The following is a 27974-nucleotide window of genomic DNA, read 5'->3' as shown; positions in this document are numbered from 1 at the left end:
ACTTGCTCAAAAATGTAGTCAAGTAGAGAGTAAAAGTTGCTAATGTCTTTCAGTACAACAACAAAATAGCCAAAAAGATACTTAAGTGCAGTAACATTACATTTACTCAAATACTTTACACCTCTGGGGCCTTTGCATCTGGCTTTTAAAAAAAACAGGAAGTGGCAATTGCATAAAAAACACTTTCGAACAGTTCAGTCCGAATAAGAGAGAAGTAACTCTCCTCAGTGCTTCATTATACTGTTGGCAGTATGCAACATTTCTGATTGTATTGGACCAATTCTTCTTGCGGGACATGTAAGTAGATTGTTGTCTCCATTAAACAGTAGATTACAAAGTACACAGTATATAAGTAAGGATGGTATTTTAAGACCTTCTTGAATTTATTCTTGAACCTGTTTAAGTCATGTATTTTTGGTGTTTGTTTTAGGAATTATTTGTTTCCTTGCATTTAGGCAGAGACGAAATAGAAAAATAACCATATGTTAGGCATAAAAAAAGAAGTAAAAATAATTTGTGTATTACATTTGTATAATAAATCTAAATGTAAATATGTACATGTGTATATATAGTAGTCAACATTTGAAATAGATAAAAAAAAATCATCAAAGTTGTCCTTAGAAGAAGGTTTTAGGACAACTTTGATGAAAGGTTTTGATCCACTTCAAATGTTGACTACTATATAACGAAAATTAAACACTACCCTAAGGTCTATTGTGAATAAAGTCACGGCCAAAGGGCGTTTCGTGGCATGCCTGAAACCCCTCGGCCTTGACTGTATTCATAACCCTTCCAAAAAATAAATCAAGGTAATTTTAATAAGTATTCTTAAGTAAATTTTTAGTATATTTGTAAGTATACTTTGTGTAATAAGTATACTAATTTCAGTGTACTAGTAGTATACTTTTAAGTGTACTATTTCAATACTACTTGAGACTAAATGAGCCCACTTTGTAGTGTATGAAAGTATACTTTTAAGCAGGGGTCTTCTACGTTTTTCAGGGCAAGGACCCCTTAGGCGATAGAGACATAATATGATACAAAATGTGTCAAACAGAGCTATATTATAAGCATACAGCCTTATACAGTATATTAATAGAAACTAACCATATTACGATTAAGAAGAATAAGTTATATTATGTTAAGACAGTAGATGAGAACTATGCACATTGTTGCTGTTGCGCATGCATCACTGTCTGTATATTATTCATTGTTAAAATTTGAGATTTATGCATCATAATAAAAAACATGTGATAAAAAGCACAATTCATTGGTTGTTTGCTGTTGTAAATTATTTTAACTGATTTGCAGTTATACATTTTTTATTTTATTAATCAGATGGACAACCCAGGTGAAAAAACACTTCTATAATGTACTTAAAGTGCTCTATTTTCATGCACTAATTTTGTACTTAATATACTAAAAATTCTTCTTTAGTACTTCTTAAGATCATCTTAAGAACATCTAAGTGTACTCAACTGTGCTATTTTGAAACACCATGAAATATGAACTAAAATGAGCTTTTAATATACTATCTCTGTATTTAGAAAATGTATTTAGATACCACTTGTAGTATATTTTAACCCATAATGTACTACAAGTGGTAACTAAATACATTTTTTGTTAAAAGCACATTTAAGTTCATATTTCATGCCGTCTCAAAATAGCACAGTTGAGTACACTTAGATGTTCTTAAGATGATCTTAAGAAGTACTAAAGATGAATTTTTAGTATATTAAGTACAAAAGTAGTGCATGAAAATAGAGCACTTTAAGTACATTATAGAAGTGTACTTTTTTAACCTTTTTTCACTTTAGCTAAAAGTTTACTAAAAATTCACATTTACGATTTAGATTCTCTGAGTGAAAGGGTTTTCTAGTAAAGTGCAGATGTAATTTGTAGCAATAGCTCCACTGGAACAATAACATAAATGAGTCAGTGAGACATTTAAGATTATTTACAAGTCATTACTTTTACAAATAATAGGAATGGAATTTCAAAAAAACCTATTAAATATTTTTTGCCAGTAATCTATTAGTCGGCATTTACATAGCACGCATCTTGACATGCCAGATTTTTGTCCTGGGCTAGTTATTATTAAAGCCCAAATTATAGTTCACTTTTTACGTGCAGGTCGCAGTAATTAATTTAACCAAAAGGTGGCAACCATGCCATGGGGACATCGATTCACATGGTAGTCAAAGAAAAACTGCATAAATAGAACAGACAGGAATGCATGCAAGCTACAGCAACACAGGAGGCCTACATAGACAACAGATTGTGCAAAGCAGTTAGAAAGTATCCTCATTTGTACAACTCTAGCATTAAGGAATACAAATATATTTACATGGGTTGTAACTCGTGGCGAGAGATTGCTCAGAACTGCACATGCATTGAATGCTTGTCTACACATATGAGTCAGTATACTTTGGAAGACTGTGCATTCAACTGTGTGTATATGCTAAAAAAACAAAGTATACTCAGGGCTTCAGTCAATTGCAATTTCGAGAGTGAATCCTGCATTTATGTGTAGATGTCACTTCTAAAACTTTGCAGTGTGTAATTGGCCATTGGTGCTCTTGACAGCATGAAAAACAACAATTCTATTTGTAAGCAGTAAGGTACTCAAGGCTGTGCTGTATCGTGAATAAGTCACAGCTGAAGGGCACTGCAACCCCTTTAGTCGTGACTTATTCACGATACAGCTCTAGCCTCAAGTACCTTTATTGCTTTTATAAAACAGTTACCACACAATACAAACATTAAAGCCAAAAATATGTATCAAAGCAACTCTCATAAGGTAAACTTTCACTAAAAGCCTTCCTTCCACCGGAAAAAATAGTCCCTGGCCGTGAACAGCAACAGAAGTTACATTATTACGCCATTAGATGGCGGCAAAGACTTATGAGTGTGTCAGTCAGTAGCGAAGACTTTTACATTGAAAAGGCTGAATTGTTGTGAACACAGAACAAAGCACAGCTGATAAATGCTTGGATCTCACAACGTTCCATTAAAATCAATAAAGTTGTCTGACACACACTGCATAATGAATCTCGTGTCTTTCTTTGTTAATGAGAGGATTCGCGAGAGCGAGCAGAAATCATAACTGAACAAAAACTCCAGCGTTTTGAGCGGTGACTAGATTCTAACTTAAACACCTATGATTGGCCATTGTGTTCAAGAGATCAACAAACAGGTCTGTGATTGGCTATATTTCTCACAGCTGCAAAAACATGCTGTAAATAGGAACATTTCACGTTCTCCAGAGCGCAAATTCAAAAATTCTATGGATTATTGATGTTACTATATTAATGTTTCGTCAATTATATTATATTTTTACAGTATCAACTGAGGGTGCTCTTGATTTCATTTTAGGGTGCTTATATTTGACTTTGTTTTTTACATGTGTTTTTTTTTTTTTTTAATAAATATCCTGTGGTCCCCCTGCAGTATCGCTGCAGACCCCCGTTTGAAGACGGATATACCTTGTAGAGTATACCTTGCTTTTAAGTATATTTTGGGGCTGCGTTCCACTCCAGTTTTAGACACGCACTTGCAAACTTCCCTAAGTTCTTCCCCTTGGGGAATAATCTGATAATTTACTCACCCGCATGTCATCCAAGATGTTTGTCTTTCTTTCTTCAGTTGAAAAGAAAGGAATGTTTTTAAGGAAAACATTACAGGATTTTTCTCCATATAGTGGACTTCACTGGGGTTCAACGGGTTGAAGGTCCAAATGTCAGTTTCAGTGCAGCTTCGAAGGGCAGTAGTCGGTCAGTTTATAAATGATATACTTTTTAACCACAAATGCTTGTCTTGCACTAGCTCTGCAATGCTACATGCACTACGTAATCAAATTGTAAAGGTCATGCATGATGTAAGCGTATGTACCGCGGTAGGGCGAAAAACTCTCATTTTCTCCTCCAACTTCAAAATCATCCGACATCATTCTTGACTGTCACTAAAAACAACTTTAATACTCACAAAAAAATGAATGCTTTAAATAATCATAACAAATAAAAAATAATCCATTACCAATCCTGCCACTTGCATGTAATGGAAAACACTTAAATATAGATCTTAAGTATGGAATTTTTCTTCATAATACATTTAGTCCATTTAACACTACTACGAAAAAATTACTAGATGAGGTACACATCTATGACAACATATGCACATGAAAGTGTTGTTCCTTTAATTTTATACAGTTAAGATACTAAATTAGACTCATTCAGAGGGACTTCAGCCATTTAGTCTTGCTAAATAAACAAGTTTAAGTTATAGTTTGTTGCTTTTGTTTTTTTTAAATACAGTGTTGTACAAATAAAGTAATGAATTGTTTTCCTGTAAGCAGACTGAAGACTGACAGTGAAGGTCTACTGTGAGGTTGACACATTCAGTCCAGTGATTACCATGAATTCCAGGTGAGTTTAAATGTACGTGCTTTCTACATAAATGATTTAAGGGATAATATATGGCTATACCATGCCTACTTGCAGCATGGTATTGACCGGAAGGGTTAAAATTATTATTATTTTTGTCAGTTATGACCCCTTACACTCTCAAAAGAAATGTGTAGAAAAATTACACATATTATGTGACTATAGTTTACACATTTTATGTCAATATTAAATAAAACTGTGTTAGAAGAGTTAAGTAGTTTTACAAAGTTATGTGTAGTTTTAAATTAACACAACCTGTGTATTTGTTCACAGCATCAACACAATCTGTGAAGCCAAGAACACCCATACCCTCAGTTTCACAGAGAAGGCATAAGCTAGTCCCAGACTCATGGGTGTTACGTGTCCCCCGCACTTTCAATAAAACATAAATTTGTCCCCCACACTTTTTTTTTAATTTTTTTTGTTCACGTAGAGGTCAATGTGAATAAATCTTGATTTAAATTCAAAGAGACAAGATATTTTATGCGTGACCTGTCATTTTATTCTTTTCTAAAATGAGGCCACCTAAATGTTATGGAGCGCTCACACTTAATATATGGTTAATTCATACCGGAAGCCAGAGGGCGCTCTCTTGCAGAAAGTCCAAAATGGTTTCATAGAAGTAATTCAGCTATTCGCTCTAGCAGCAGCTGAATAAAAAGCAGAAACTTACTGACTGATGAAACGTGAAGACAATAACACGCACGTTTGCGACAATATATATTATGTGTGGTATCATCTCAAGGTATTTATTGATATTATTGATTATAAAGTATATGAATTGAGAATCTAATTGACAACTTTTTTAATGTTTTTTAAAGAAAAAAACAAATAAGTCTCTTATGCTTGCCAAGGCCACATATATTTAATCAAAAATACAGTAAAAACAGTAATATTAATTGCGAAATATTATTACAAATTAAAATAGCTATTTTCATATGTGAATACATTTTAAAATGTCATTTATTCCTGTGATCAAAGCTGTATTTTCAGCATCATTACTTCAGTCTTCAGTGTCACATGATCCTTCAGAAATCTATGGATTATTATCTATGAATTCTAATATGATAATTTGCTGCTCAAGACATATTCCTTATAATTATCAACGCTAAAAACAGTTGCTTAAAATTGTTGTGGAAAACATGATACATTTAATTTTTCTGGATTCTTTGATGAATAGAAAGTTCAATGAACAGCATTAATTACATTAATTTATTAACATTTATTTAAATATTTTGTAACATTATAAATGTCTTCACTGTCACTTTTGATAAATTGAATGCATCCTTGATGAATGAAAGTTTTAATTTCTTTCTTTTTTAATCTTACAACAAATGTTTGAATTGTATAATGGTTTTCACAAAAATATGAAGCAGCACAACTTTCAGAAATGTTTCTTGAGTAGCAAATCAGTATATTTGTGACACTGAAGACTGGAGTAATGATGCTGAAAATTCAACTCTGACACACATATATTGTACATTTTACAATATTTTCACATAGAAAACAATTATTTTAAAGTCTAATAATATTTCACAATATTACTGTTTTTACTGAATTTTTTAATAAATAAATCCAGCCTTGGTGAGCAGAAGAAACATCTTTCTAAAACATTAAACAATTGTAATGTAACTTTTTTATAGGTACTGTATTTTCTGCCTTATTCTGTGATAATTTATTTTTACATTGTATAAAATCCATGAGGACTAATGCACAAGTGTTTGTAGTACATAAACAAATAATTAAATTACAGGGGGTAGATATTGGTTATTGTTTAGCGGTTAATTTCTTATTAAAAGCAAATTCATTTCAAATTAAAAGAAAGAGATGAGATCAAAAAAAATAAAAACTGGTATTACACCCAACTTTTCTGTTGGCTATGCCCCTGACCGGACTAAAATGCATGTTTGAGCTGTTTTAAGCAACTTGCACTGACAGATCTTAAAATATATTAAAAATATGTCAGTGCCATTGTTTTTTTTTTTATGTTCATCTTGCAAATGTATGTAACAAAATATATGTATGTATATTTATGGCCACTACTAATCTAAAATTCTTGCTACATGAATATTCTGAAAAAGATTTACCTCCATATTTTACAGAAAGTTGAGTCCTTCACCACGCACATCCTATTTGATTCACCGTGGCCCACCAAAACGATTTCGTCTAGTCACAGAAAGAACGGTGCTCGATGATAATGGAAAAGTCAGAAAATGGACTTTTGGGATAAAAGACAAAAGTAAACAAAACAAAATTGTTCTGCTGGTGGGAGAAACTGGCGCTGGAAAGACGACTCTCATTAACACCATGGTCAACTACTTGCTGGGGGTGAAGTTTGAGGATGAAATATGGTATGAAATCACAGAAGAAGAAGCCAGAGACCAATCAGAATCACAAACCTCTGAAATCACCATGTACGAGTTCTGTCCATTAAAGAGTCTCATGTCTCTCACCATCATTGATACTCCAGGCTACGGAGACACTAGAGGACTGGAAAAAGATCTAGAAGTTGCTGAAAATTTATCTGCTCTGTTTCAGAGCAATGATGGAGTTCGTGAGATTGATGCCATTTGTTTTGTTATCCAAGCTTCTAAGAATCGTCTCTCAGACAGACAGCATTACATTATCAGTTCAGTTCTGTCTTTGTTTGGGAAAGACATTGTGAACAACATTGTGTTTTTAATAACACACTCTGATGGTCTGGAACCCAATAACGTCCTTGGTGCCATTAATATAGCTAAAATCCCCTGCAGACGAGACCACAATAACAAGCCAGTTCATTTCATATTTAACAACCGGCAGGCTGAAGCACACCACAATGAGAAACGTTACCTTCGTGCTCAAAGTGTTGCTTGGGAAAACAGCATGGAAGAGATGAAGCAATTTCTTCAGTCACTGGATGAAAAGAACAGGAAAAGTTTAGAGTTGACTTCAAATGTCCTGATAGAGCGCGTTCAATTTGAAGCGTTTATTAGCAACTTACGACTGCGAATTCAAGAGAAAGAATCAAAGATGTCTGAAAAAATTCAGATCCAGGAGGCAATAAGACAAAACAAAGATAAGGTTGACAGACATGCAAACTTTAGTATTAGAGTAAAAAAAACAGTCAAAGAGAAGGTTTCCATTGAAAGCATGTCATGGAAGAGCAGGAAGGCGACAACCTGTACTGTCTGTGAGGAAAACTGCCATGAGTTTGACTGCTGGTGGGCTTCTAATCCCAGCAAATGTGAAGTCATGAAAAAAGGCTACTGCACCGTCTGCACAGGGATGTGCCACCACAGCAAACATGTCAGAGAAAACAAGAAATATATAATCAGAAACTTGAACATTGTGATGCAATATGAAGATGTAAGACAGAAATATGAAAAAGCCCTAGAACAAACCAAGACACATTTGGTTGTAATGGAACATCTTAGCAAAGATCTGCAGGAGCTTGAGGACCAAAAGTCAACTCTTCTGTTCAACGCTTACAGGACCATCAAGCATCTGTCTCAGATCGCATTAAAGCCAGACTCCGCGTTCACACTTCATCATCTCGACTTCTTCATCCCCAGACTGAATGAGTCTAGGAAAGTAGACTGGGCCCGAGAGCTGGAGGAAATGAAGAGAACCGCTGAAGCTGAGGAAGCAAATAAAGATGCTCTGAGTTATCTGAAAGCTGGTCTGTCAAAACTGGAACATGTTTTTGGTGGGCAATGAACAAATGCAGAGAGGACAAGAAATGAATCAATGAGAATGATCTGTAAATAATACAAAAAATATCATTTAATCATAGTATTGCATTGCGTAGTATTATCAAAATGTTGCATCCATGAACATTGCGTTTACGCTTGTGTTAATCCTGGTTGAACTCTTCCACGTTTTATCTCAATTGCTGGAGTCTTTCATTTTTTGTATTTTTTGCCTGTATTACGTTATTTCCTTCAGATTTGTCTGTCTTGATGTCAACATCAATTTTTATATTAAATAAAATAACTAAAATAAATACAAGAATATATTACATTCATAAATGTTATATTTTGTTGACCAAGCTAGAAAACCTCATTATCTTCAAATTAGTGATAAATAATTAGGGAAAGGGTGCAAAAAAAGAAACAAACGTGTATAGGCATATTTGAACCTTTTATATGAAAAATAGAATTTGTCCATTGAAATGGGTGCACACTCTTCCTGAATTTTTTTTTCTCTTTATTTGGTGAATGTAGCAAATTAGCTTAAAAAGGAAATATCAATAATTAATTATAACTTGTTATAAATAGTTATAAATATTTGGACCAGCTAATAGAATTAACTTGATGTAGCTTAATTAATATAATAATCAATTAATCTGTTCAGCCAGCAAACGAAACAAGTATTGATCAACACTCAGAAAGGATATTTTCAAAATAACCCTTTATTAGCATGAAGCTGTGTTTGCATTGCTATATTGACAATGATTTACAAGCAGGGACCAGAATCAAAAACTCACATGAATGTCCACAAAAGTTTTATTCAACTAAATCAAAGTTGAAGTTAAAACAAAGTTAAAACAACAAAACTAAATAATGGGTTTAATATTTAAACTGATGCTGGTTAAAGTCCAGCCACACACAGAAGCTAAAAAACACCTCCACAGCATGATGCTGCCACCACCATGCTTCACTGTTGGGACTTTATTGGACAGGTGATGAGCAGTGCCTGGTTTTCTCCACACATACCGCTTAGAATTAAGGCCAAAAAGTTCTATCTTGGTCTCATCAGACCAGAGAATCTTATTTCTCACCATCTTGGCAAACTCCATGCGGGCTTTCATGTGTCTTGCACTGAGGAGAGGCTTCCGTCAGGCCACTCTGTCATAAAGCCCCGACTGGTGGAGGACTGCAGTGATGGTTGACTTTCTACAACTTTCTCCCATCTCCCGACTGCATCTCTGGAGCTCAGCCACAGTGATCTTTGGGTTCTTCTTTACCTCTCTCACCAAGCCTCTTCTCCCCCGATAGCTCAGTTTGGCCGGACGGCCAGCTCTAGGAAAGGTTCTGGTTGTCCCAAACGTCTTCCATTTAAGGATTATGGAGGTCACTGTGCTCTTAGGAACCTTAAGTGCAGCAGAAATTTTTTGTAACCTTGGCCAGATCTGTGCCTTGCCACAATTCTGTCTCTGAGCTCTTCAGGCAGTTCCTTTGACCTCATGATTCTCATTTGCTCTGACATGCACTGTGAGCTGGAAGGTCTTATATAGACAGGTGTGTGGCTTTCCTAATCAAGTCCAATCAGTATAATCAAACACAGCTGGACTCAAATGAAGGTGTAGAACCATCTCAAGGATGATCAGAAGAAATGGACAGCACATGAGTTAAATATATGAGTGTCACAGCAAAGGGTCTGAATACTTAGGACCATGTGGTATTTCAGTTTTTCTTTTTTAATAAATCTGCAAAAATGTCAACAATTCTGTGTTTTTCTGTCAATATGGGGTGCTGTGTGTACATTAATGAGGAAAAAAATGAACTATTTTAGCAAATGGCTGCAATATAACAAAGAGTGACAAATTTAAGGGGGTCTGAATACTTTCCGTACCCACTGTACATACATTTAGGCCACTGAACTTAGTGATTGTTATCAGGATGTGAAGAAACTTTCAACCAGCATAACAAAACCTGCAACCAACCTATACCCTGCCTTTAATAAAGTGACAAAAAACTACTGATGCTGTCTATGTCATTAATGTTAATCAAACAACAAAAGACAGAGAAAATCACTCAATGTGTGTATTTAATTTATACAGTGAAGACTATGCATTGTTTTGTTTTACCTTTGATTACTTTATTCAGTTTTTTTCAACACTTTATTACGGCCCGAGCACCAATGGTGTGAGGACCCTATTGTAATTGCTCTGCCAATTCTTCTTCTTCTCCGAAATGAGAGCCTAAACATGCTTGAAAACTCACGAAACTTTGCGCACGTGTCAGAAGTGGTGAAAATTGATATGGGTTTCAGAATTAGGTGTGGCAAAATGGCTCGATAGCGCCACCTACATAATAGTCATACTTCACTGAATGGCCAATTTCACATGTATTTTGTGCATTTTCAAAATACAGAATACTGTATTTGCAGAACGAGATGTTGAGAACGGGGCGAGGCCGGTGGCACGAGTGTTAATGCGTGCCGCGCCGGTCTCGAATTGCTTACGGAGGAGCTCGGGGAGCATAAAAGGAGGAGCGACGACAGTGAAGGACGAGAGAGTACCAGGCCTGGACATTATGTTTTGCTTATGTATGTGCTGCGGTACCCGGGAAGCGATTGGGGGTTAGGTGCACCTCAGTTGTGGGTAATGAGAATGGAAGAGAGCGCTGTTCATTGACTCCCCCAACCTACATTTCCTGCTGGTACTAAGACTCAACCTTCGGGTTACAAGTCAGACTCTCTAACCATTAGGCCAGCACTGCCCCAGAGAGGGAAACCATCCAATAGATGTATTTTCTGAGCCTGTTGATATGACAGTCTTTCAAAAAGGGCTCATTGGCAGACTGCCTCTGTTTTCACTCCTCTTTTTTTCTTCATTTTCTTTTCATAGGTTTTCAGCTCTGACGTTGTATAAATGTGAAAAAACTCTGGTTCAGTTTTTTTCACATGGGACGGCCGGCTGCTTGCCCCCTTTATATTGCTCCCCGTCTAAACACATTTTTCCTTTGCAGTTGATGGAGTATTTTTTGCCTGCTGAGTCTCTTCCTGCTCATTTTCTTTTCCTTTTGGTCTTCTTTCTTCCGGGTGTGACTTGTGTTACTCGTCTCCTTCCAGGCCAGTTTTCTTGTTGCATTTCATCCCGATATTCAATCTTTCTCTCCTTCTTTATCTTTTCTTTAGCCACTGTCAGTATCTCATCCATTGTTTCAGGGTCTGAATCCTCTTCTACCTTTGTAGTTTGTTCATGACTGACTCTCTATCCAAGCCAGTTTTACTTTTGTTGGTGGTGGAGTTGATTGATCTGGATGGTCATTTTTTCTCTTCTTTTCCTTATGTGGTCTTCCAGCTGTTCATTTTCTGGATGGGTGACCTGCATGTTGCATGTCTCCATCCAATCATTCTGTATAGTTGAAGGTGATGTAGTTTTGGTATTCTCTCTCCTCTCCTTCTTACTCTTTCTTGCCCCTCACCTTTCAGGTGGACGCTCCTCTTCAACCGTAGCAGAATGTAGTGTTGATACCTGAATCATCAGTGGTTCAGCCACTGTGTTTGGGAAAAGCGGCTGTAATTTTGCTCCAAATATTTCCATCTCAGCAGAAGATACCCCACAATCTCTCTTTTCAGTCTCCACCTCTATATCTTCTGGAGGTTTCTGGATGGACTCTTCATGAATGTGGCTAAGTTCTTGCACAGTTTGCCTTGTCAAGAGCCATTTAGGCAAGCAGCTAAAGCTAGCAAGAACTTTGCTCAGTAATGTCATCTTCACAATGGATTGTGATGAATCACAATTGGATTGATAAAATATTAACAAGCAAATATCAACTCTAATATCACTGCTAATACCTGTATCACTTCTCCTGAACTCAACTGCGCCACACTCAGGTTCCATATTGTAGCGTGGCCACAGTGTTACGTCACAGTCGCCCACCTAACTCCTGCAGTCACGCTATGCTATGGAATTCAAAAATCAATAACGATTATGATCATTTATTAAGAAGCAATTCTGTGCTGTGCATTATTTGACTGACAACCCTTTTATATTTCTATTCAAGTTTTTTTAACCTACACTGTTGTCAAGACTTTAACTATATTGTGGTTTTTGTGATTTTGATATTTCATTTTATTCATTTAACGTTAGTAGTGTCAGTTGATGTTGCTCAACAACACAGATGAGGTGGGAGAGGGATACGGCCCTGCTAAAAAAACAGCATATGCTGGTTAATATTTATAATAAATATACAATATTTAATATATAATATCTATTTTTTATTTTATTTTATTGGTTTATTTGTTTTCAACCAATTTTTTTAAGTATTTTTAATCATATATATATATATATATATATATATATATATACATACATTGTGTGAGAGAACCTAGAGGAAAAGCATTTGACATGTATATGCATGTGCCAAATAAAGAACCTTCCACATTGAAGCTATGTTTGCCCATTAAAACAAAGCATGCATTGTTCTCTTTGTGTCACTGTATTCTGGACATTGCTTCACTGATTTCCCTTTGCTCTAGCAGCTGGTACAGTGGCCACAGCTTTAATTAGTGATCCTCTCTTAATAACAACCAGTGTAACTGCATTGTATGATTCTTTTTTATGTAAGGTAAGACTCATAGTTATGCTAATATGTAATTTGTACATTTGTGTTGTTATCTGTAGTGTATGTTATTTTTAATTAGAGCCATTTGATTCAAATTGCTCTAATAACATTACTGCTACTAACCATCGTTAAAAGCAAAGATTTTAAAAGAGTACTTATTAGGGAAATAATATACTTAAGCATTAATTAAATACTGTTTAAGACTCTTAATTGCATGTCATTTACAATTAAATTAAAATGTATTGCTGTTGAAATTTATATTAAATCCTAAGAGTGCTTAAGTACATCTTTATATGTAATTTTATTATTACTTCTGTTGTCTTTGAAATATAGTGAAACTGTCGAATGTACTGACAAAAATTAATGGTAAACTAATAATATTTATACATTTAAAAATATGCATTTCTTTTGAAACTTGCATGTCATGTATTTAAATATATCTAGGGGTTCAAGCACGTAAACCCTATTGTAATTGTTAATTTTTTCAAGGATCAGCATTCTCCCCTAAAAGTGATTGGGCAGACCAAACCGTAAGTTGTAGAGACTTGAAACTTTGAGGGCTGGTAGTACTCATACCGCTTACAATGTCATCAAGGATCTGCCTGACGGGGGTGCTACAGCGGTCAAAAGTATGAAATGGCTCATAACTCCTGAACCGTTAGAACCAGGGTCAAGTGTCTTATATCGTTGGAACCTTGGCTCAAGGATGAATTTTCGGGTATTTTGATATGAAAAAACTTTTGTGAACTAGTCCTAGGTTTTTGACCCAATCGGAACCAAACCAGTGCAGAAATGTTCTCTGGAGTCTAAATATCAATAATTGGTTCCCAAAATTTCACAAATGGTTTTCGAAATTTTGGTTCACGGTCGCTAAGGGGCCCCAACTTATGATGTGTGCGGAGTCACTTCTACTAAAATTGCTATTTTAAAAAGAAATTAGATATTTGCACCAAACTCGGTTCGCGTGTGTATGGGCTCAATCTTTGGTCACGATAAAAATTGTGTCGATTGGACACTAGGTGGCGCTATAACTTGAAAAAACCACGAAAACAGCTGTAACTACGCAACCGTTAGTTCGATTCACTTGAAATTTGGCATGCAGTTTCTTGGTCCAATGAGGACATTGGTGTATCTCAAAAAAACATGGCCGCCATCGGCCAATGAAGTTTGAGCACCCACTAGACAATATGCATATCATTTGGTAGATCTCCTCATTATGAACAACTTTGCCTCTAGAACCAATGCTGTCAATCTAACCGTTCATTAATTACTCACGAATATGTGAAAAACCTACTTTTGCAAACTAGTCCTAGGTTTTTCACCCAATCGGAACAAAACCAGTGTATGACAATTCTATGGACTCTCTAGATCAATAATTATCAAAAAAAAAAAAACTTAGGGTTGCAATAACAGGGTCATTTAGAAAATGGGTGTGGCTAAATATTCCCAAAAACCTATAAATCCTAAACAAAAACTCAGAACTTCACAAAATTAACTGAGCACATGCAGGATAGGACTCTAAAGAAGCATGACAATTTTTATGGAGATCAGACCATAAACGTATGTTTTTAATGGTTTTAGCTGAATATATATATATATATAACTCTGGGTGTGGTTGACTTATTTTCATGAGACTCCTGAAACCTTGCCGAGCCCAACAATACCAGACTTGCAAGGTTTCGCCTTATGGTTTGTACTACGTTGTGATTTAGCACTTTAAAAACTTTTGTGAATATCTTCGAAACCGTTAGTCCAATCGAGATGAAAACAGAGTAGGAAACACAGAACCTAAAGTTGATTAACTAAATGTTTTTAACCCAAATGTCAAAATTTTGATAGGAAGTGCCAAAAAATCCAATCAAAGATGTTCTTGGGTCATTTTTTATGCTCTCTTATATATAAGTATATATAACTTTAAAATGAAATAAGATATTTTCACCAAAATTAACACACATGGGGACACTCTGAGGACACCCAAAATAGGTGATAGGTGGCGCTATAACTGTCAAAAACTGTATTTTTCCCTACTGAATTGCCTCTATTGGCTGTAAATGGTCTTTTCCATCTATGCTCTAAGTGTTTACATGCTTGCTGAATAAAATATAATACCTTTAATGTGCTTAAAGGCCTTAAAGTGCTTGAACCACGGTAAATGCTGCTTGCAGCTGTAATTACACTTGAAATGATGAAATTCCTGTTTAGACCATTTAAAATATATTAACTTTAATGTAATATCAAATAACACACTACATTTAAAATTTTAATCAAGTACTTTACACACACTTTAGTATGTTAGACAACACTTAAAAATAAGTGTACTTCTTTAAAGCATGACAAAAGATTCTAAAAACAATGATTTAAAATGTACTTTAAATTAACACTTTTTTTTTTATTTGACTTAATTGCACTTTTAAAACTGTACTTAAAGGTGATAGAGAGGATTTTTTCGTCGACGGAGAATCCAAAGACTGTTAGTGAGTTTTTGAAATGAGCGCATGCGTAAGAACAGCCCCCCTCCTTCACAGCTCAATTCAAAGGAACGCCTCCCAAAACTCGTGCACGAACACGAGTGTTTACCACCGGCATTCGCTGTGTCGTGTTAGTGGATTCATTATGTCGGACTCACCGCAGGTAACTCATAATCTGCAGTTGTTACTCCTGTCTCCTGAGAAAAACATTGCATGCGGCGCCTGTGGAGTGTGGAAAGTTACTGGAGCGCGCAGCTGCGCTCGTCTCTCACGAGGAACGTCACGGCAGTGATTGACAAGCCAGAGGGCCAATCGTTTACGCGATGATCGCACAAACGATTGGCTGATGTTTTTAAGGCCCTACCTCATGCACAGATGATGTATATTAATATTATTCCTTTCAGTGCATCTAATAAATAGTCTTTTATCAGTTAGTAAAGACAGTTTCAAGTAATATTGCAAAAATGTATAAAACAAAACATCCTCTTTAGCACCTTTAAGTGGCCTTTTATATTTCATTAATATTGGATTATCTGCAAAAACAATTTATAAAAACATACTTTTAAGATTTGAAGTACACATTCAGCACAATTAAGCACACTTCTTTTCACAAGAGTCTTCTACTACTAATAATAACTCTCGTTGGACAGATAGGCCAAACTTTACAGCAGAATGTGCTCTTAGGAAAAGAGACAACATTGCTGTTTACAAAAAAGGCAAAATGCAGGAACAACACAAACTGCACCAAAACATTGTTGTTGTTGTTGTTTTTCAGATCCAGTGCAAATATAGATACTGTATTTTATATAAACTATTAAGTAATTTTTAATCTCGTTGTGGCTCTTCCAGAGAATGTCAGCAAAAAAGGGACTGAGGGCAGATTCGACCCACTTCACTTTAGAGGGAGCACCATTTCTCATCCTGGGAGGCTCCATTCATTACTTTCGGGTCCCAAGGGCATACTGGAGAGACCGGCTGCTGAAACTGAAGGCCTGTGGTCTCAATACTCTCACCACGTAAGACCATGACAGGGGCTCACAGTTTTTTTCCCTCTCAACATCTTCTTGAAGAGTCATATTTATTCTGTCTGTCAGGTATGTGCCATGGAATCTGCATGAACCAGAAAGAGGAGTTTTTCTGTTTCAGGAACAGCTGGATTTGGAGTAAGTGATGTTTCTATTTTTATTTATTTAATTATTTTTGGTGGTGGTGGTGGGGTCCTACTTTATATATATTAAGTATCTTTAACTACTATGCGCCTAAATTAATCATTTGGTACAATGCACTTATTGTGCACATGCATGTTTTTACATCGTTCTTATATTTAATACCTGTTGACCCTTCCCTTACACCTTAACCCATCCTTAAACCTAGCCATACTGTCCCTAACCTTAACCATATCCCACCTCACAACCAAAAATGTTTTTGTTTTTGCATCTAACATTTTTGTTTTAATGTAAGTATGTAGAAGTTAAAGTCACCTACTATATTGTGACCTATAAGAACTATAAAAATAAGAAGTAAATATTAGAGATGCTAGGAGGGTTACCTGTGTTCAGGGTGGTTACTGTACCAAATCAGTCTCTGATATTTTGATCTTCATACATGGCTTCTAAATTTAATCCTTTAATAATTTAATATTTTGTTCACTTAAGTACTTACAATATCCCAAATGTTTGCAACTATTTGTAAATTGTGAGAAAATTGCAATTTTAATCAAGGCTCTGGGACGTGTGAGGAGTCGCTTGTCAATTGCGTCATACCCGCGTTACCCTCGGTTTCCGCTTTTATTTTGTAGAAACCATGGAAACACCAAAGACGCTTTAATATTTACATGTTTTAATAGACAAGGGAACAACTATTTTGATATATTTATAGACAGAAAACTAATTATTGTTATATAGCTCAACACGTTTAGTCTTATTGTTTACATCTAATTTTCTTGATTTTTTTGCGAGTACCATGCTTTACCACGCCTCAGAGAAAAACACTATTTTGTGAAGTAGCTAACATAGCATAATCAGATGTAGCTTTATTTTTAGTAACAGTAATACAGCATTTTCTCCATCATACAATACGTTTCACAGAGTAACGATATAACATCATTTTCAACACTCTCAAATGTATCTAATATGATAAACAGAGCTGCGTTACCTCATACTCATGACCGGAAAAGCGGAAGCGGCGCCAGCGACTGTGTCATAATAAAAGTCCCGCTGCTCGTGAGGCGTGTGTTGCTCAATCGCTCCAGCTCCTCGTTCAGCTCCACAACACTCGCTCCTGCTTTGCTTCATACTACAGTAACATTAATAATCGCATCCATGAACATGAGTTCTTCCCGAGTCCTATCCTGATTCTTTTGCACCGTCCGTTGAGGTGAAGACCAAAAGTCCCAAGATTCCGCGCTCAAACTTGGCATCATCAAGCTACGTCTTTGTTTTGAATAGGCCTCTAGCGACCTCTAGTGGACAGAAATCCTACATACTGCACGTTTAACTCTTTTGTTTGTTTGAAGGGCGTACATTCGTCTCGCAGGGGAATTAGGCCTCTGGGTGATTCTGCGTCCAGGACCATATATATGTGCCGAGTGTGATTTGGGTGGCTTACCAAGGTTAGTGCATCAACTGTGTTATGAAAATGATTATATATATATATATATATATATATATATATATATATATATATATATATATATATATATATATATGTGTGTGTGTGTGTGTGTGTGTGTATATATATATATATATATATATATATATATATATATGTGTTTGTTTGTTTTTTACCTTATCTTAATTAGCTGGCTGCTGCAAGATAAGAAAATGAAAGTGAGAACGACCTACTCTGGTTTCACAAGTGCTGTGAACTCATACTTTGATAATCTGATTCCGAGAATCACGCCCCTCCAGGTGACTTTTTTTTTTTTTTTTTTTTACCTGTTTTTTTTTGTTGAAAATGATTGAAAATAAATTATAATTGTAATTTATTATACTGAAACTGCCTCCATTGCTCTCCCTGCAGTTTAAGAATGGAGGCCCTATTATTGCTGTTCAATTAGATAATGAATATGGTTCATATGCGAAGGATAAGCAATACATGTCGTTCATCAAAGAGGTATGGAATGAAATGAAATCAATATCTTTTACTCTGAAATATGGTAATCCGTTTCTTTTATACATACAGTTTGTTCTCAAAATCAACAGGCATTACTGTCCCGGGGAATCTCAGAGCTTCTTCTGACATCAGACAACCACAAAGAGTTAAAAAATGGAGGGGTGGATGGAGGTAACACTTATATATCCATTCATTTATTTAGTGTTCTCACTGCTTGTTTATAATGTGATATTCATATTTTCGGTATTGTTAATTACAGTTACAATGTTATGATAGTATTTTGCGCATATGCAATCATTTCATTATGTTTACTCTACCGTTCAATAGTTTGGGGTCAGAGAGATTTTTAAAGTTCTTGACAGAAGTCTCTTATGCTCACCAAGGCTGCATTTATTTGATCAAAAATATTATCAAATTAAATGTTTTCTATTTTAATGTATTTTAAAATTAAATGTATTTTTTCAGTATCATTACTCCAGTCTTCAGTGCAGTGTCGCCAAGTGTGCGGTTTTCCCGCGGAATTGGGCTACTTTTACACTGTTGCCGCGGGTTGTTTTCATGTCCGCGGGTTGAACCCAAATAATGTGATATTTAGCCCCTGGAATGCTAATTTTACCAACACTCAAAAAAATGAACTTTCACTGTTGTTAGTTTCACTCAAACCACCCTTGTTCACGTTACTTAAAAAACTCATGTAACTACATGAACGTAATTTAACTGCGTTGTTTCTACTAAAATTGAGTATTGTCAGCTTTACTTAGTAAGTGTTTGTTCAGTCAACTTAACATTGCTGTGTGAAACACACACATTATTGTTGACATAACTAACTGTGCAGTGGATCCATAGTTCCCAGCGTGCTTTGCAAGGGACTACATTAGGAGAGTAATTTTAGGGATTAAAGTGTTATTTTATGTGTTTTTCAGTAAAGGGAAAGATGTTGTTAGTTTATGTTAGTGTTTAATGTTCAGTTATGTTGGACATTTAGAGTATTTTCTGTAATGTTTTTGAATTTTGTGGTTACCATCATGCAGAAGAGTGTTGCTTGTGTTTAGGCTGTGTGCACTCATATACGCATGTTTATAGGATGAAATTCCTGCTCTCAATTCAAGTGTGTTTGTTCAATGAGTTATTTTTTGAGTGCATTTTGAGGTGAGGGGCTGCATTCTGATATGTTGTATCCTTTTTATTTAAATGATTATTCAAAAAAAAAATAATAAATGTGTTCACCTTACATAATCAATATAACATTATTAAGTAAACTGCACATATAAATATTACGCAACAGTGACATCAAATGATTTGTATTTACTCAAAGAAATTTTGTCAGCTTTACTTGAATTTCTTTTGTTCATTCAACTAAATAGTTTTTTGTACAAATTACTCAATATTGTTGTGTGGAACCACTTGACACTTCTTTTTTAAGTAAATCCAACAATTCATTTTTTTGAGTGAAGGGACCCCTGCCAAAAACACAGATTTTACCCCCCGGAACGCGATTTTTATCGTGGGACCTCCCCTGAAACACGATTGTGCTAGTTTTGAGGAGCAATTAGGCAGGTTTTGTTGTGAAAACCTGGCAACCCTCCTTTAGAAATCATTCTAATATGCTGATTTGGTGCTCAAGAAACATTCTTATTACTATCTAAACAGTTGTGCTGCTTAATATTTTTGTGGAAATCCGTATTAGATTTTTTCCCCAGTATATTTCATTAATGTAAAGTTGAAAAGACCAGCATTTCTTTGAAATAGATTTTTTTGTAACAATGTAAAAGTTAATTTTTGATCAATTTAATGTGTCCTTGCTTATTAATTACTTTATTTTTTATTTTTAAAAAGTCTTACCCCAAACTTTGAACGGTAGGTAAGTAAACGCTCTTCTCTCAGAGATTAAATTGAATTGTTTCTTCACTTTTTCTGAAAGTCTTGCAAACAGTGAACATGCAGAATCTGTCAAATGATGGTCTACAGCATTTAGCAACACTGCAGGTCAGTAAAGACTTTAGAGTGTTTTCACATTTTTCCTTATTTGCTAATTGTATTCAGTTGTATTATACTTCTTACAGCCTACGTAACACCTCCTATACTATACTGATATTCGATAAATGTAAGGCTTAGTTCACTTTCAAAAAAAAAATGTGGGAGAATTTTATTTGAAAGTGAACTAATTTTTTAATGAACAATGGGACATCTACAAATACTATGACATGATTATAGAAAATACTAAAATAATTGTGCAGCAACAGTTTATAAATCTAACCTACAACACATAGGCAGCTCAAAAGAGATCTGAACATGTCTGTGAGAGCATTTTCTGTGCTGCAGCCAAATAAGCCGCTGATGGTGATGGAGTTTTGGCCTGGGTGGTTTGATGTCTGGGGAGGACTTCATCATGTTTTTGCTGCTCAAGGTAAAGGATCCGCCTCATCAGAGTGGACATGGACACATACGGTCTACAAAGGCAGAAAGAACAAAACACTTAGGATAGGCACTGCCTTTAAATCTGTATCTAAACGTACTTTTTGCACGACACAAACATAAATATGTATATGTTTGTGAAAAACAATCAATTTGCATTGCATGATCCATTTTTCCTTGTCAGTATATACTTTACCGTCTGATAAATTCTGCTTTGACACATATTTTTTCTGTATTTCTTCTGTTATGACAGAAATGATCTCCATAGTGCGACAGCTTTTGGATCGTGGCATCTCCATCAATTTTTACATGTTTCATGGAGGAACCAACTTTGGATTCATGAATGGCGCAAATTACGATGGGAACTACCGACCACAGACGACCAGCTACGGTTCTGTAGTTTTAATATTCATGGCTTCTGTACACGTTATGATTATAATGTACATATTAAGCAGCGCAACTGTTTTCAGTGTTGATAATAATTATAAATGTTTCTTGAGCAGCCAATCAGATAAAATGCATTTTAAAACATATTCAGATAGAAAACGGTTATTTTAAATTGTAATAATATTTCAGAATATTTCTGTCTGTACTATACTTTTGTGTACATGTGTTTTTATAGCAATTGGCACTTAAAATCATCGCCTCTGTCTCTTTTAGATTATGATGCTCCATTGACTGAGAGCGGTGATTATACAACCAAGTATTATCTCTTGAGGAGCCTGCTGAGCACCTACAACAGTACGTTTCTACACTGTGGACCCTGATTACAGAATCTGCCATTTTAAAAGTGTATCTATGGAGCTGAATCTCTCCGTCCTTCTGTGCTTGTCTCTTTAAGTCTGTTTGTCTCTATCTATGACAGAGAAGCCACTACCAGAGCCGCCAGCTGTGCAGAGCAGAAGAGCATATGAGCCGGTGGTTGTTTCTCATTACATTTCTCTATGGGAGACTCTTCAGTGTACAGAAACAGTAAGAACAATGTATCCTACCATATAACATCCTTTATTTTACTTCTTTACTTTCCTTTAAAGTGCCCCTATTATGCTATTTTAAAGGTTTTTGTTTGGAGGTCTCCTATACCAGGTCAAAAAATGCTTTCATTTTCTCATAATATACACTGATTCTCAAACAACTCATTTGATGCTTCAGTCTCTCTAAATCCCTCCCCGATGTGTACATTTCTAATTTATTGTGGTGCACATGTGGGTAATTTATCATTAACTGTATTAATAATAGTGCCAACGTTAGCTAAGCACTAACGTAAATGACTGATGTAACATAAAGGTTTATGAAGCAAATCTTGCTCCATCCTTTATCATTACTCAGAGTAGTAAGAATGACAGAACAATCTGCATTAAAGGTGCCGTAGAACGCGTTTTCAAAAGATGTAATATAAGTCTATGGTGTCCCCTGAATGTGTCTGTGAAGTTTCAGCTCAAAATACCCCATAGATTTTTTTTATTCATTTTTTTAACTGCCTATTTTGGGGCATCATTATAACTATGCGCCGATTCAGGTTGCAGCCCCTTTAAATTCTCGCGCTCCCCGGCCCCGAGCTCTCGACTCTATCACTGCATAAACAAAGTTCAACACAGCTAATATAACCCTCAAAATGGATCTTTACAAAGTGTTCGTCATGCAGCATGTCTAATCGCGTAAGTACAGTATTTATTTGGATGTTTACATTTGATTCTGAATGAGTTTGAGGCTATGCTCCATGGCTAACAGGCTAAAGCTAACATTTCACACTGTTGGAGAGATTTACAAAGAATGAAGTTGTGTTTATGAATTATACAGACTGCAAGTGTTTAAAAAATGAAAATAACGACAGCTCTTGTCTCCGTGAATACAGTAAGAAACGATGGTAACTTTAACCACATTTAACAGTACATTAGCAACATGCTTAACGAAACAAATATCACTAAAAATATCATGATATCATGTCAGTTATTATTGCTCCATCTGCCATTTTTCACTATTGTCCTTGCTTGCTTACCTAGTCTGATGATTCAGCTGTGCACAGATCCAGACGTTAATACTGGCTTGTTTAATGCCTTGAACATGAGCTGGCATATGCAAATATTGGGGGCGTACATATTAATGATCCCGACTGTTATGTTGAGATTCGCCTGTTCTTCAGAGGTCTTTTAAACAAATCAAATTTACATAAGAAGGAGGAAACAATGGTGTTTGAGGCTCACTGTATGTCATTTCCATGTACTGAATACTTGTTATTCAACTATGCCAAGGTAAATTCAATTTTCAATTCTAGGGCACCTTTAATAGACACAATTTTAGGTAATAGTGGCCCACAACTGATTTACATAAGTATTTCAGTAAGACAGTGATAAACGCAAGTTAGCTGGAGATCTAGCACAATATAAAACACAAAACTATGTATTTTGAAGACCCAGTAGAAAATATATAAATAAATAAATCATACTAACTGGCTGTGATTCTGAGGAGCAAGTTAGTCCAAAAAAGTGCCTATTGTCCTATCTTTAATGGCATTTTGTAAATCCAATTTAGACCTCACAGAGATTTGAGAAGCAATCAAAATGTTATTCTGTTGTTGTATCGCTGTGGTAATTTTAACCGCTGAATCTTCACATCCTCATCCTTTGGGAGTGTTTACAAAGAGAATATTCTTTTGGTGAGCAGAAAACAGCATCTTCTTGACACAATCACGAACCAGCTACAGCGTTTGAGGGCGGGTCATAGTAGACGTTGTTCGCGGACAGCCGATGAAGACTATAGGCGGGCATTAGACATATGTGTTCCTTTGTGACGTGTGGCCATCACGGAAGTGGGATTTGAATTTCTGATGGTTCATTCACACCAGATGCGACTGAAGGATTAAGCACAAGTGATTTACATGTTAAGTTAATGCAAAGAAGCGAATAGACATCCTACAGCGCGAATTGAGCGTTTCGGGCGTTTGATGTGTTAACCAAGAAAGAAGTTCCCTTGTAGTTGTGGAACTGGGATCCGGTGTTGGGGGGTGCCTTTATCAGGACTTGCTTGCCGTCCAGTGCTCCACAGCAGAGCAGGAAGTTCCACCTCTCCTTGAAACCCTCTGCAATGGACCTCCATTCATCTGTGGAGGGCACAGCCATGAACTCCTCCACTAAGCAGTCCCAGATTGCAGTCACCATGTCTGGGACAACCTTGCAGACTGTGGAGACACCAACATGGAAGCTGCTGGCGATGGTCTGGAAGGAGTCTCCAGTGGCAAGATATCTGAAAGAGAGAGAGAGAGAGAATAAAAAATAAAATAAACATTGTTATAAATGCAGATTGCAAATCCATATTAGCAAATATAAATTTATAATACTGGTGTTTGTGACATCTTCACAAACACCAGTATTTTTGACCATTCTTCTATAAGGGCATTTGTGAGGTCAGGCAGTGATGTTGGCGAGAAGGCCTGGCTCACAGTCTCCGCTCTAATTCATCCCAAAGGTGTTCTGTCGGGTTGAGGTCAGGACTCTGTGCAGACCAGTCAAGTTCCTCCACACCAAACTCGCTCATCCATGTCTTTATGGACCTTGCTTTGTGCAGTCATGTTGGAACAGGAAGAACATCCCCAAACTGTTCCCACAAAGTTGGGAGCATGTGATTGTCCAAAATGTCTTAGTATGCTGAAGCATTAAGAGTTCTTTTCACTGGAACTAAGGGTCAAGCCCAACCCCTGAAAAACAACCCCACACCATAGTCACTCCTCCACCAAACTTTACACTTAGCAAAATATAGTCAGGCAAGTGCCGTTCTCCTGGCAACTGCCAAACCCAGACTCGTCCATCCGATTGCCAGACATAGAAGCGTGATTGGTCACTCCAGAGAACACGTCTCCACTGCTCTAGAGTCCAGTGGCGGTGTGCTTTACCAAGTGCAATGCAAAGCGTCAGATGCAGTGTTGTAATATAAGGCTTGGCTGCAGCTCCTCAGCCATGGAAACCAATTCCATGAGGCTCTCTACTCCCTGTTCTTGAGCTAATCTGAAGGCCACATGAAGTTTGGAGATGTGTAGCTATTGACTCTGCAGAAAGTTGGCGACTTCTTTCAGCATGCGCTGACCTGCTCTGTGATTTTATGTGCCCTACTACTTTGTGGCTGAGTTGCTGTTGTTCCCAATTGCTTACACTTTATGATACCCCTGACAGTGGACCTTGGAATATTTAGTAGTGAGGAAATTTCACGAATGGCCTTATTGCACATGTGGCAACCTATCATGGTACCACGCTTGAATTCACTGAGCTCCAGAGAGCGACCCATTCTTTCACAAATGTTTGTAGAGGCAGTCCGCATGCCTAGGTGCTTGAAGTGATTGGAACACCTGAATTCAATGATTTGATGGTGTCCCAAGACTTTTGGCAATATAGTGTATATATAACACTATATATATAACAAACAATCATTCTATATGATAAACAGATAGAAGGTAAGCTTTTATTAACATATAAACATTGTTCAGTGTACTGTAACTACGCAGAACTCATCAAATAATGTAAGCAGAAGCTTGGCACTTGAGCACCAACCCTATTGGTTTTCCCACGCAAACATGCACGTTTGAACATTTGAGCTTCCATTTCATTGTTTTATTATTAAATACCTTGTTTTACTAGTAAATATGTTCCATTGTGAAATAAAAAAGGGTTTGCGAATGCTGTTTCATGTTATAGGAAAAAACAATAGAAAGAGGAGAAAACATTTGGCATGAAATGTTCTCAAAATGACTATACACCATTTGTCCAATAGCATTTCCGAGCCGATGATCCTATCAGCATGGAGAACCTTCCTGCAAACCACAGCAATGGTCAGTCCTATGGGTACACACTCTATCAGACTGACATTCATTCAGGTGGAGAACTCAACTCTAGGAAACATGTTCATGACAGAGCTCTAGTAAGATCTTTTCCTATTTCCTATCCATTTTATAAAGGTTATAATGGATAACAATAACAAACAAATCAAATCAAGGGGAGAATTTTAATCTATTCCATTCTAATCTCTTTTGAAGGTGTTTATTGATAGAGAGCTGATCGGAGTTTTGGACTGCAAAACTCAAACAGTTAAAATATCTCACAGTAAGGTAAATATGATGCACTCTTGGTATATTAAATAGGTTGTGATACAACATAAATGGCCTATAAAAGTTGCTAGCATAATATTAATAAATATTAGTAGTAGCACTTTGAGCTCATTTTTCTTCTTTGACTTACAGCAATCTTTTCCCTAGAATGTATTCATAAAATCTTAATTGCATTTTATGATGAATTATTGTGCATCCCTGATTATTATTATTTATTTTTTTCAGAGTAAGAGGACCTTGAGTTTGCTTGTTGAGAACTTGGGGCGAGTGAACTATGGTTCAGCCATGGACAACCAGCAGAAAGGTGTGGGAAGATTTGTTTAATTAAAACTAATATAGCTGTATGTCACAATACCGTAATAGATATGATATGGTGTGTAATGACCATAACAACATCATTATTGTTTTCATCCATACAGGGATTAGTGGAGATATAACTCTGGAAGATGTACCTCTAAAAAAGTTCTCCATGTACTGTTTGGATATGAAAACCAGTTTCATTAACAGGTTAATACTGAGTATTTGCTTCTGTATTGTGTGTCTATAGTGTATGGAAGCTTGTTTCCGCCACAGAATAAAAAATAAAAAGTAAATTGTGTTTATATCTCACAATTCTGACTTTTTTATGTCAATTCTGGGAAAAAAAATCAACTATAAATTCAGAATTGAGGGAAAAAAGTCAGAATTGTGAGGTTAAAAGCTTTTAATTTCAGCAATTACCGGCTTATCTAAGGTTTAAGAATTGTTACCATCTCTTCACACATTTGATATTATTTTAAAATCATAGGACAAAACTGAATCTCTCAATTTTTATTAGACTGCAGTCTCAGAAATGGATGTCTGTCGGTCAGAAGCCCACATACCCTGCGTTTTTCAGGGGAACCCTGGTAGTGGATAAGCCCACAGATACTTTTCTGAAGCTGCCGGTGAGAATCCAGCAAATTTTTACAGAGTTTTATTTTTTCTTCACATTTGCTTTTATCCTTAACTTACGTGTTTCCTCACAGCCTTAGAACCATGAATCATGTTGTTCTGTATTGTTGGCAGAATTGGAATAAAGGAGTGGTTTTTGTGAACGGGCGAAATCTTGGACGCCACTGGTCGGTTGGTCCTCAGAAAGCCCTCTATCTCCCTGGTCCCTGGCTCAGGAGTGGAGATAATGAGGTGACTATCTGCGTGTAAATATCAATACAAAATCTGTCTTCTTTAAATCTGTGAAATGTAATACATGTCAATCTTTTCTTTCTTTTTCAATCATTTAGATTATGGTTTTTGAGGAACTCAATGCTGCGGAAAAAATTCATTTTGCTGAAAATCCAGAATATGGGAAGACAATCAGTGTACCTATAGAATAGTTTTGCAGCCTTATTTGAAACACACCTGCAGTTTTACAATGTATCCCAGGCTTACATCCATCAAAACTACAGATCTGAACATAAATTGCTTAATTTTGGAGTAGTATATCACTTTTCCATTTGATTTATCATAGTACATTACGAAAATGGCTTTGTATTGCAAGATTTCTGAAATGTTGTTTAAATATGTGAATGATGCATTATCTAATTTTGTGCTAATATGCATACATTTCCAGAACAGAAATGTAAACATTGGATAAAACCAGGTTGAAAATTCTTGTTTCATTTTGTTGACATATTAGATTTTAAGGTTTTTTACACAGAGGATTTTGGATCTCTTTTTATCACTCCATAAATCAGAAAATACTGTATGTAAAGCCTCCATATTTTTAGGAAATGTATAAATCAAGAAAATGTTAAATTAACAAATCCCTCTGTAAAAACCTTCAGAATATAAATAGGAATAAAACTGGAGTGTTTGGTGTATGTAAGTGCTACTGAAGTGAGAAAACAGCCTTTAAAGATATGTATTGTAATTGAAATCTACAGATGCAAATATATAAAGTGTAATAAACACTTACATTCTTACTACTAACCTTAATTTTCCTCCAGTACTAGCTGTATTGTATTAACTAACTAATCACGGATCAAAAACCATGACAATAATTAATCGTTTTCATCTTATTGTTTACTATATTTATTTGCTTGATTGGTGTGGTGGGTTTTGTTACTTTTGCAGTTGTAGGGCAGGCTGTAAGGACCTATTGAAATAACTGAAAACTCACATAAAGTAACCAATACATATGTAT

The 27974-nt window shown here is 35.9% G+C and overlaps 2 protein-coding genes across 3 annotated transcripts; both read left to right on the top strand.

The window, feature by feature from the left end:
- The first annotated feature begins 227 nt into the window (after window positions 1-227).
- On the top strand, window positions 228-8442 carry LOC125245121. Of its 2 annotated transcripts, XM_048155587.1 has the most exons (3): window positions 228-297; window positions 4355-4424; window positions 6545-8442. In XM_048155587.1, exons 2-3 carry the CDS (start codon window positions 4414-4416, stop codon window positions 8139-8141), a joined length of 1608 nt encoding a protein of 535 aa, XP_048011544.1. In that variant the 5' UTR covers window positions 228-297; window positions 4355-4413; the 3' UTR covers window positions 8142-8442. The 2 variants fall into 2 exon arrangements, with proteins under 2 accessions (XP_048011544.1, XP_048011545.1); XM_048155588.1 differs by lacking the exon at window positions 228-297 and having other exon boundaries at window positions 4352-4424.
- Window positions 231-27974, top strand: LOC125245119 (beta-galactosidase-1-like protein 2). Its single transcript, XM_048155585.1, has 20 exons — window positions 231-297; window positions 4355-4424; window positions 16036-16202; window positions 16281-16349; window positions 17702-17797; window positions 17987-18095; window positions 18208-18300; window positions 18390-18471; window positions 20222-20286; window positions 20623-20707; window positions 20969-21106; window positions 21376-21456; window positions 21581-21687; window positions 25477-25623; window positions 25739-25810; window positions 26036-26114; window positions 26230-26317; window positions 26628-26736; window positions 26858-26974; window positions 27073-27974. Exons 3-20 carry the CDS (start codon window positions 16039-16041, stop codon window positions 27163-27165), a joined length of 1794 nt encoding a protein of 597 aa, XP_048011542.1. The 5' UTR covers window positions 231-297; window positions 4355-4424; window positions 16036-16038; the 3' UTR covers window positions 27166-27974.

Source organism: Megalobrama amblycephala, linkage group LG14 (assembly GCF_018812025.1).
Source record: "Megalobrama amblycephala isolate DHTTF-2021 linkage group LG14, ASM1881202v1, whole genome shotgun sequence".
Taxonomy (NCBI): domain Eukaryota; kingdom Metazoa; phylum Chordata; class Actinopteri; order Cypriniformes; family Xenocyprididae; genus Megalobrama; species Megalobrama amblycephala.
The sequence above is the reverse complement of the archived record's forward strand: the minus strand, read 5'-3'. Positions and strand labels throughout refer to the sequence as shown.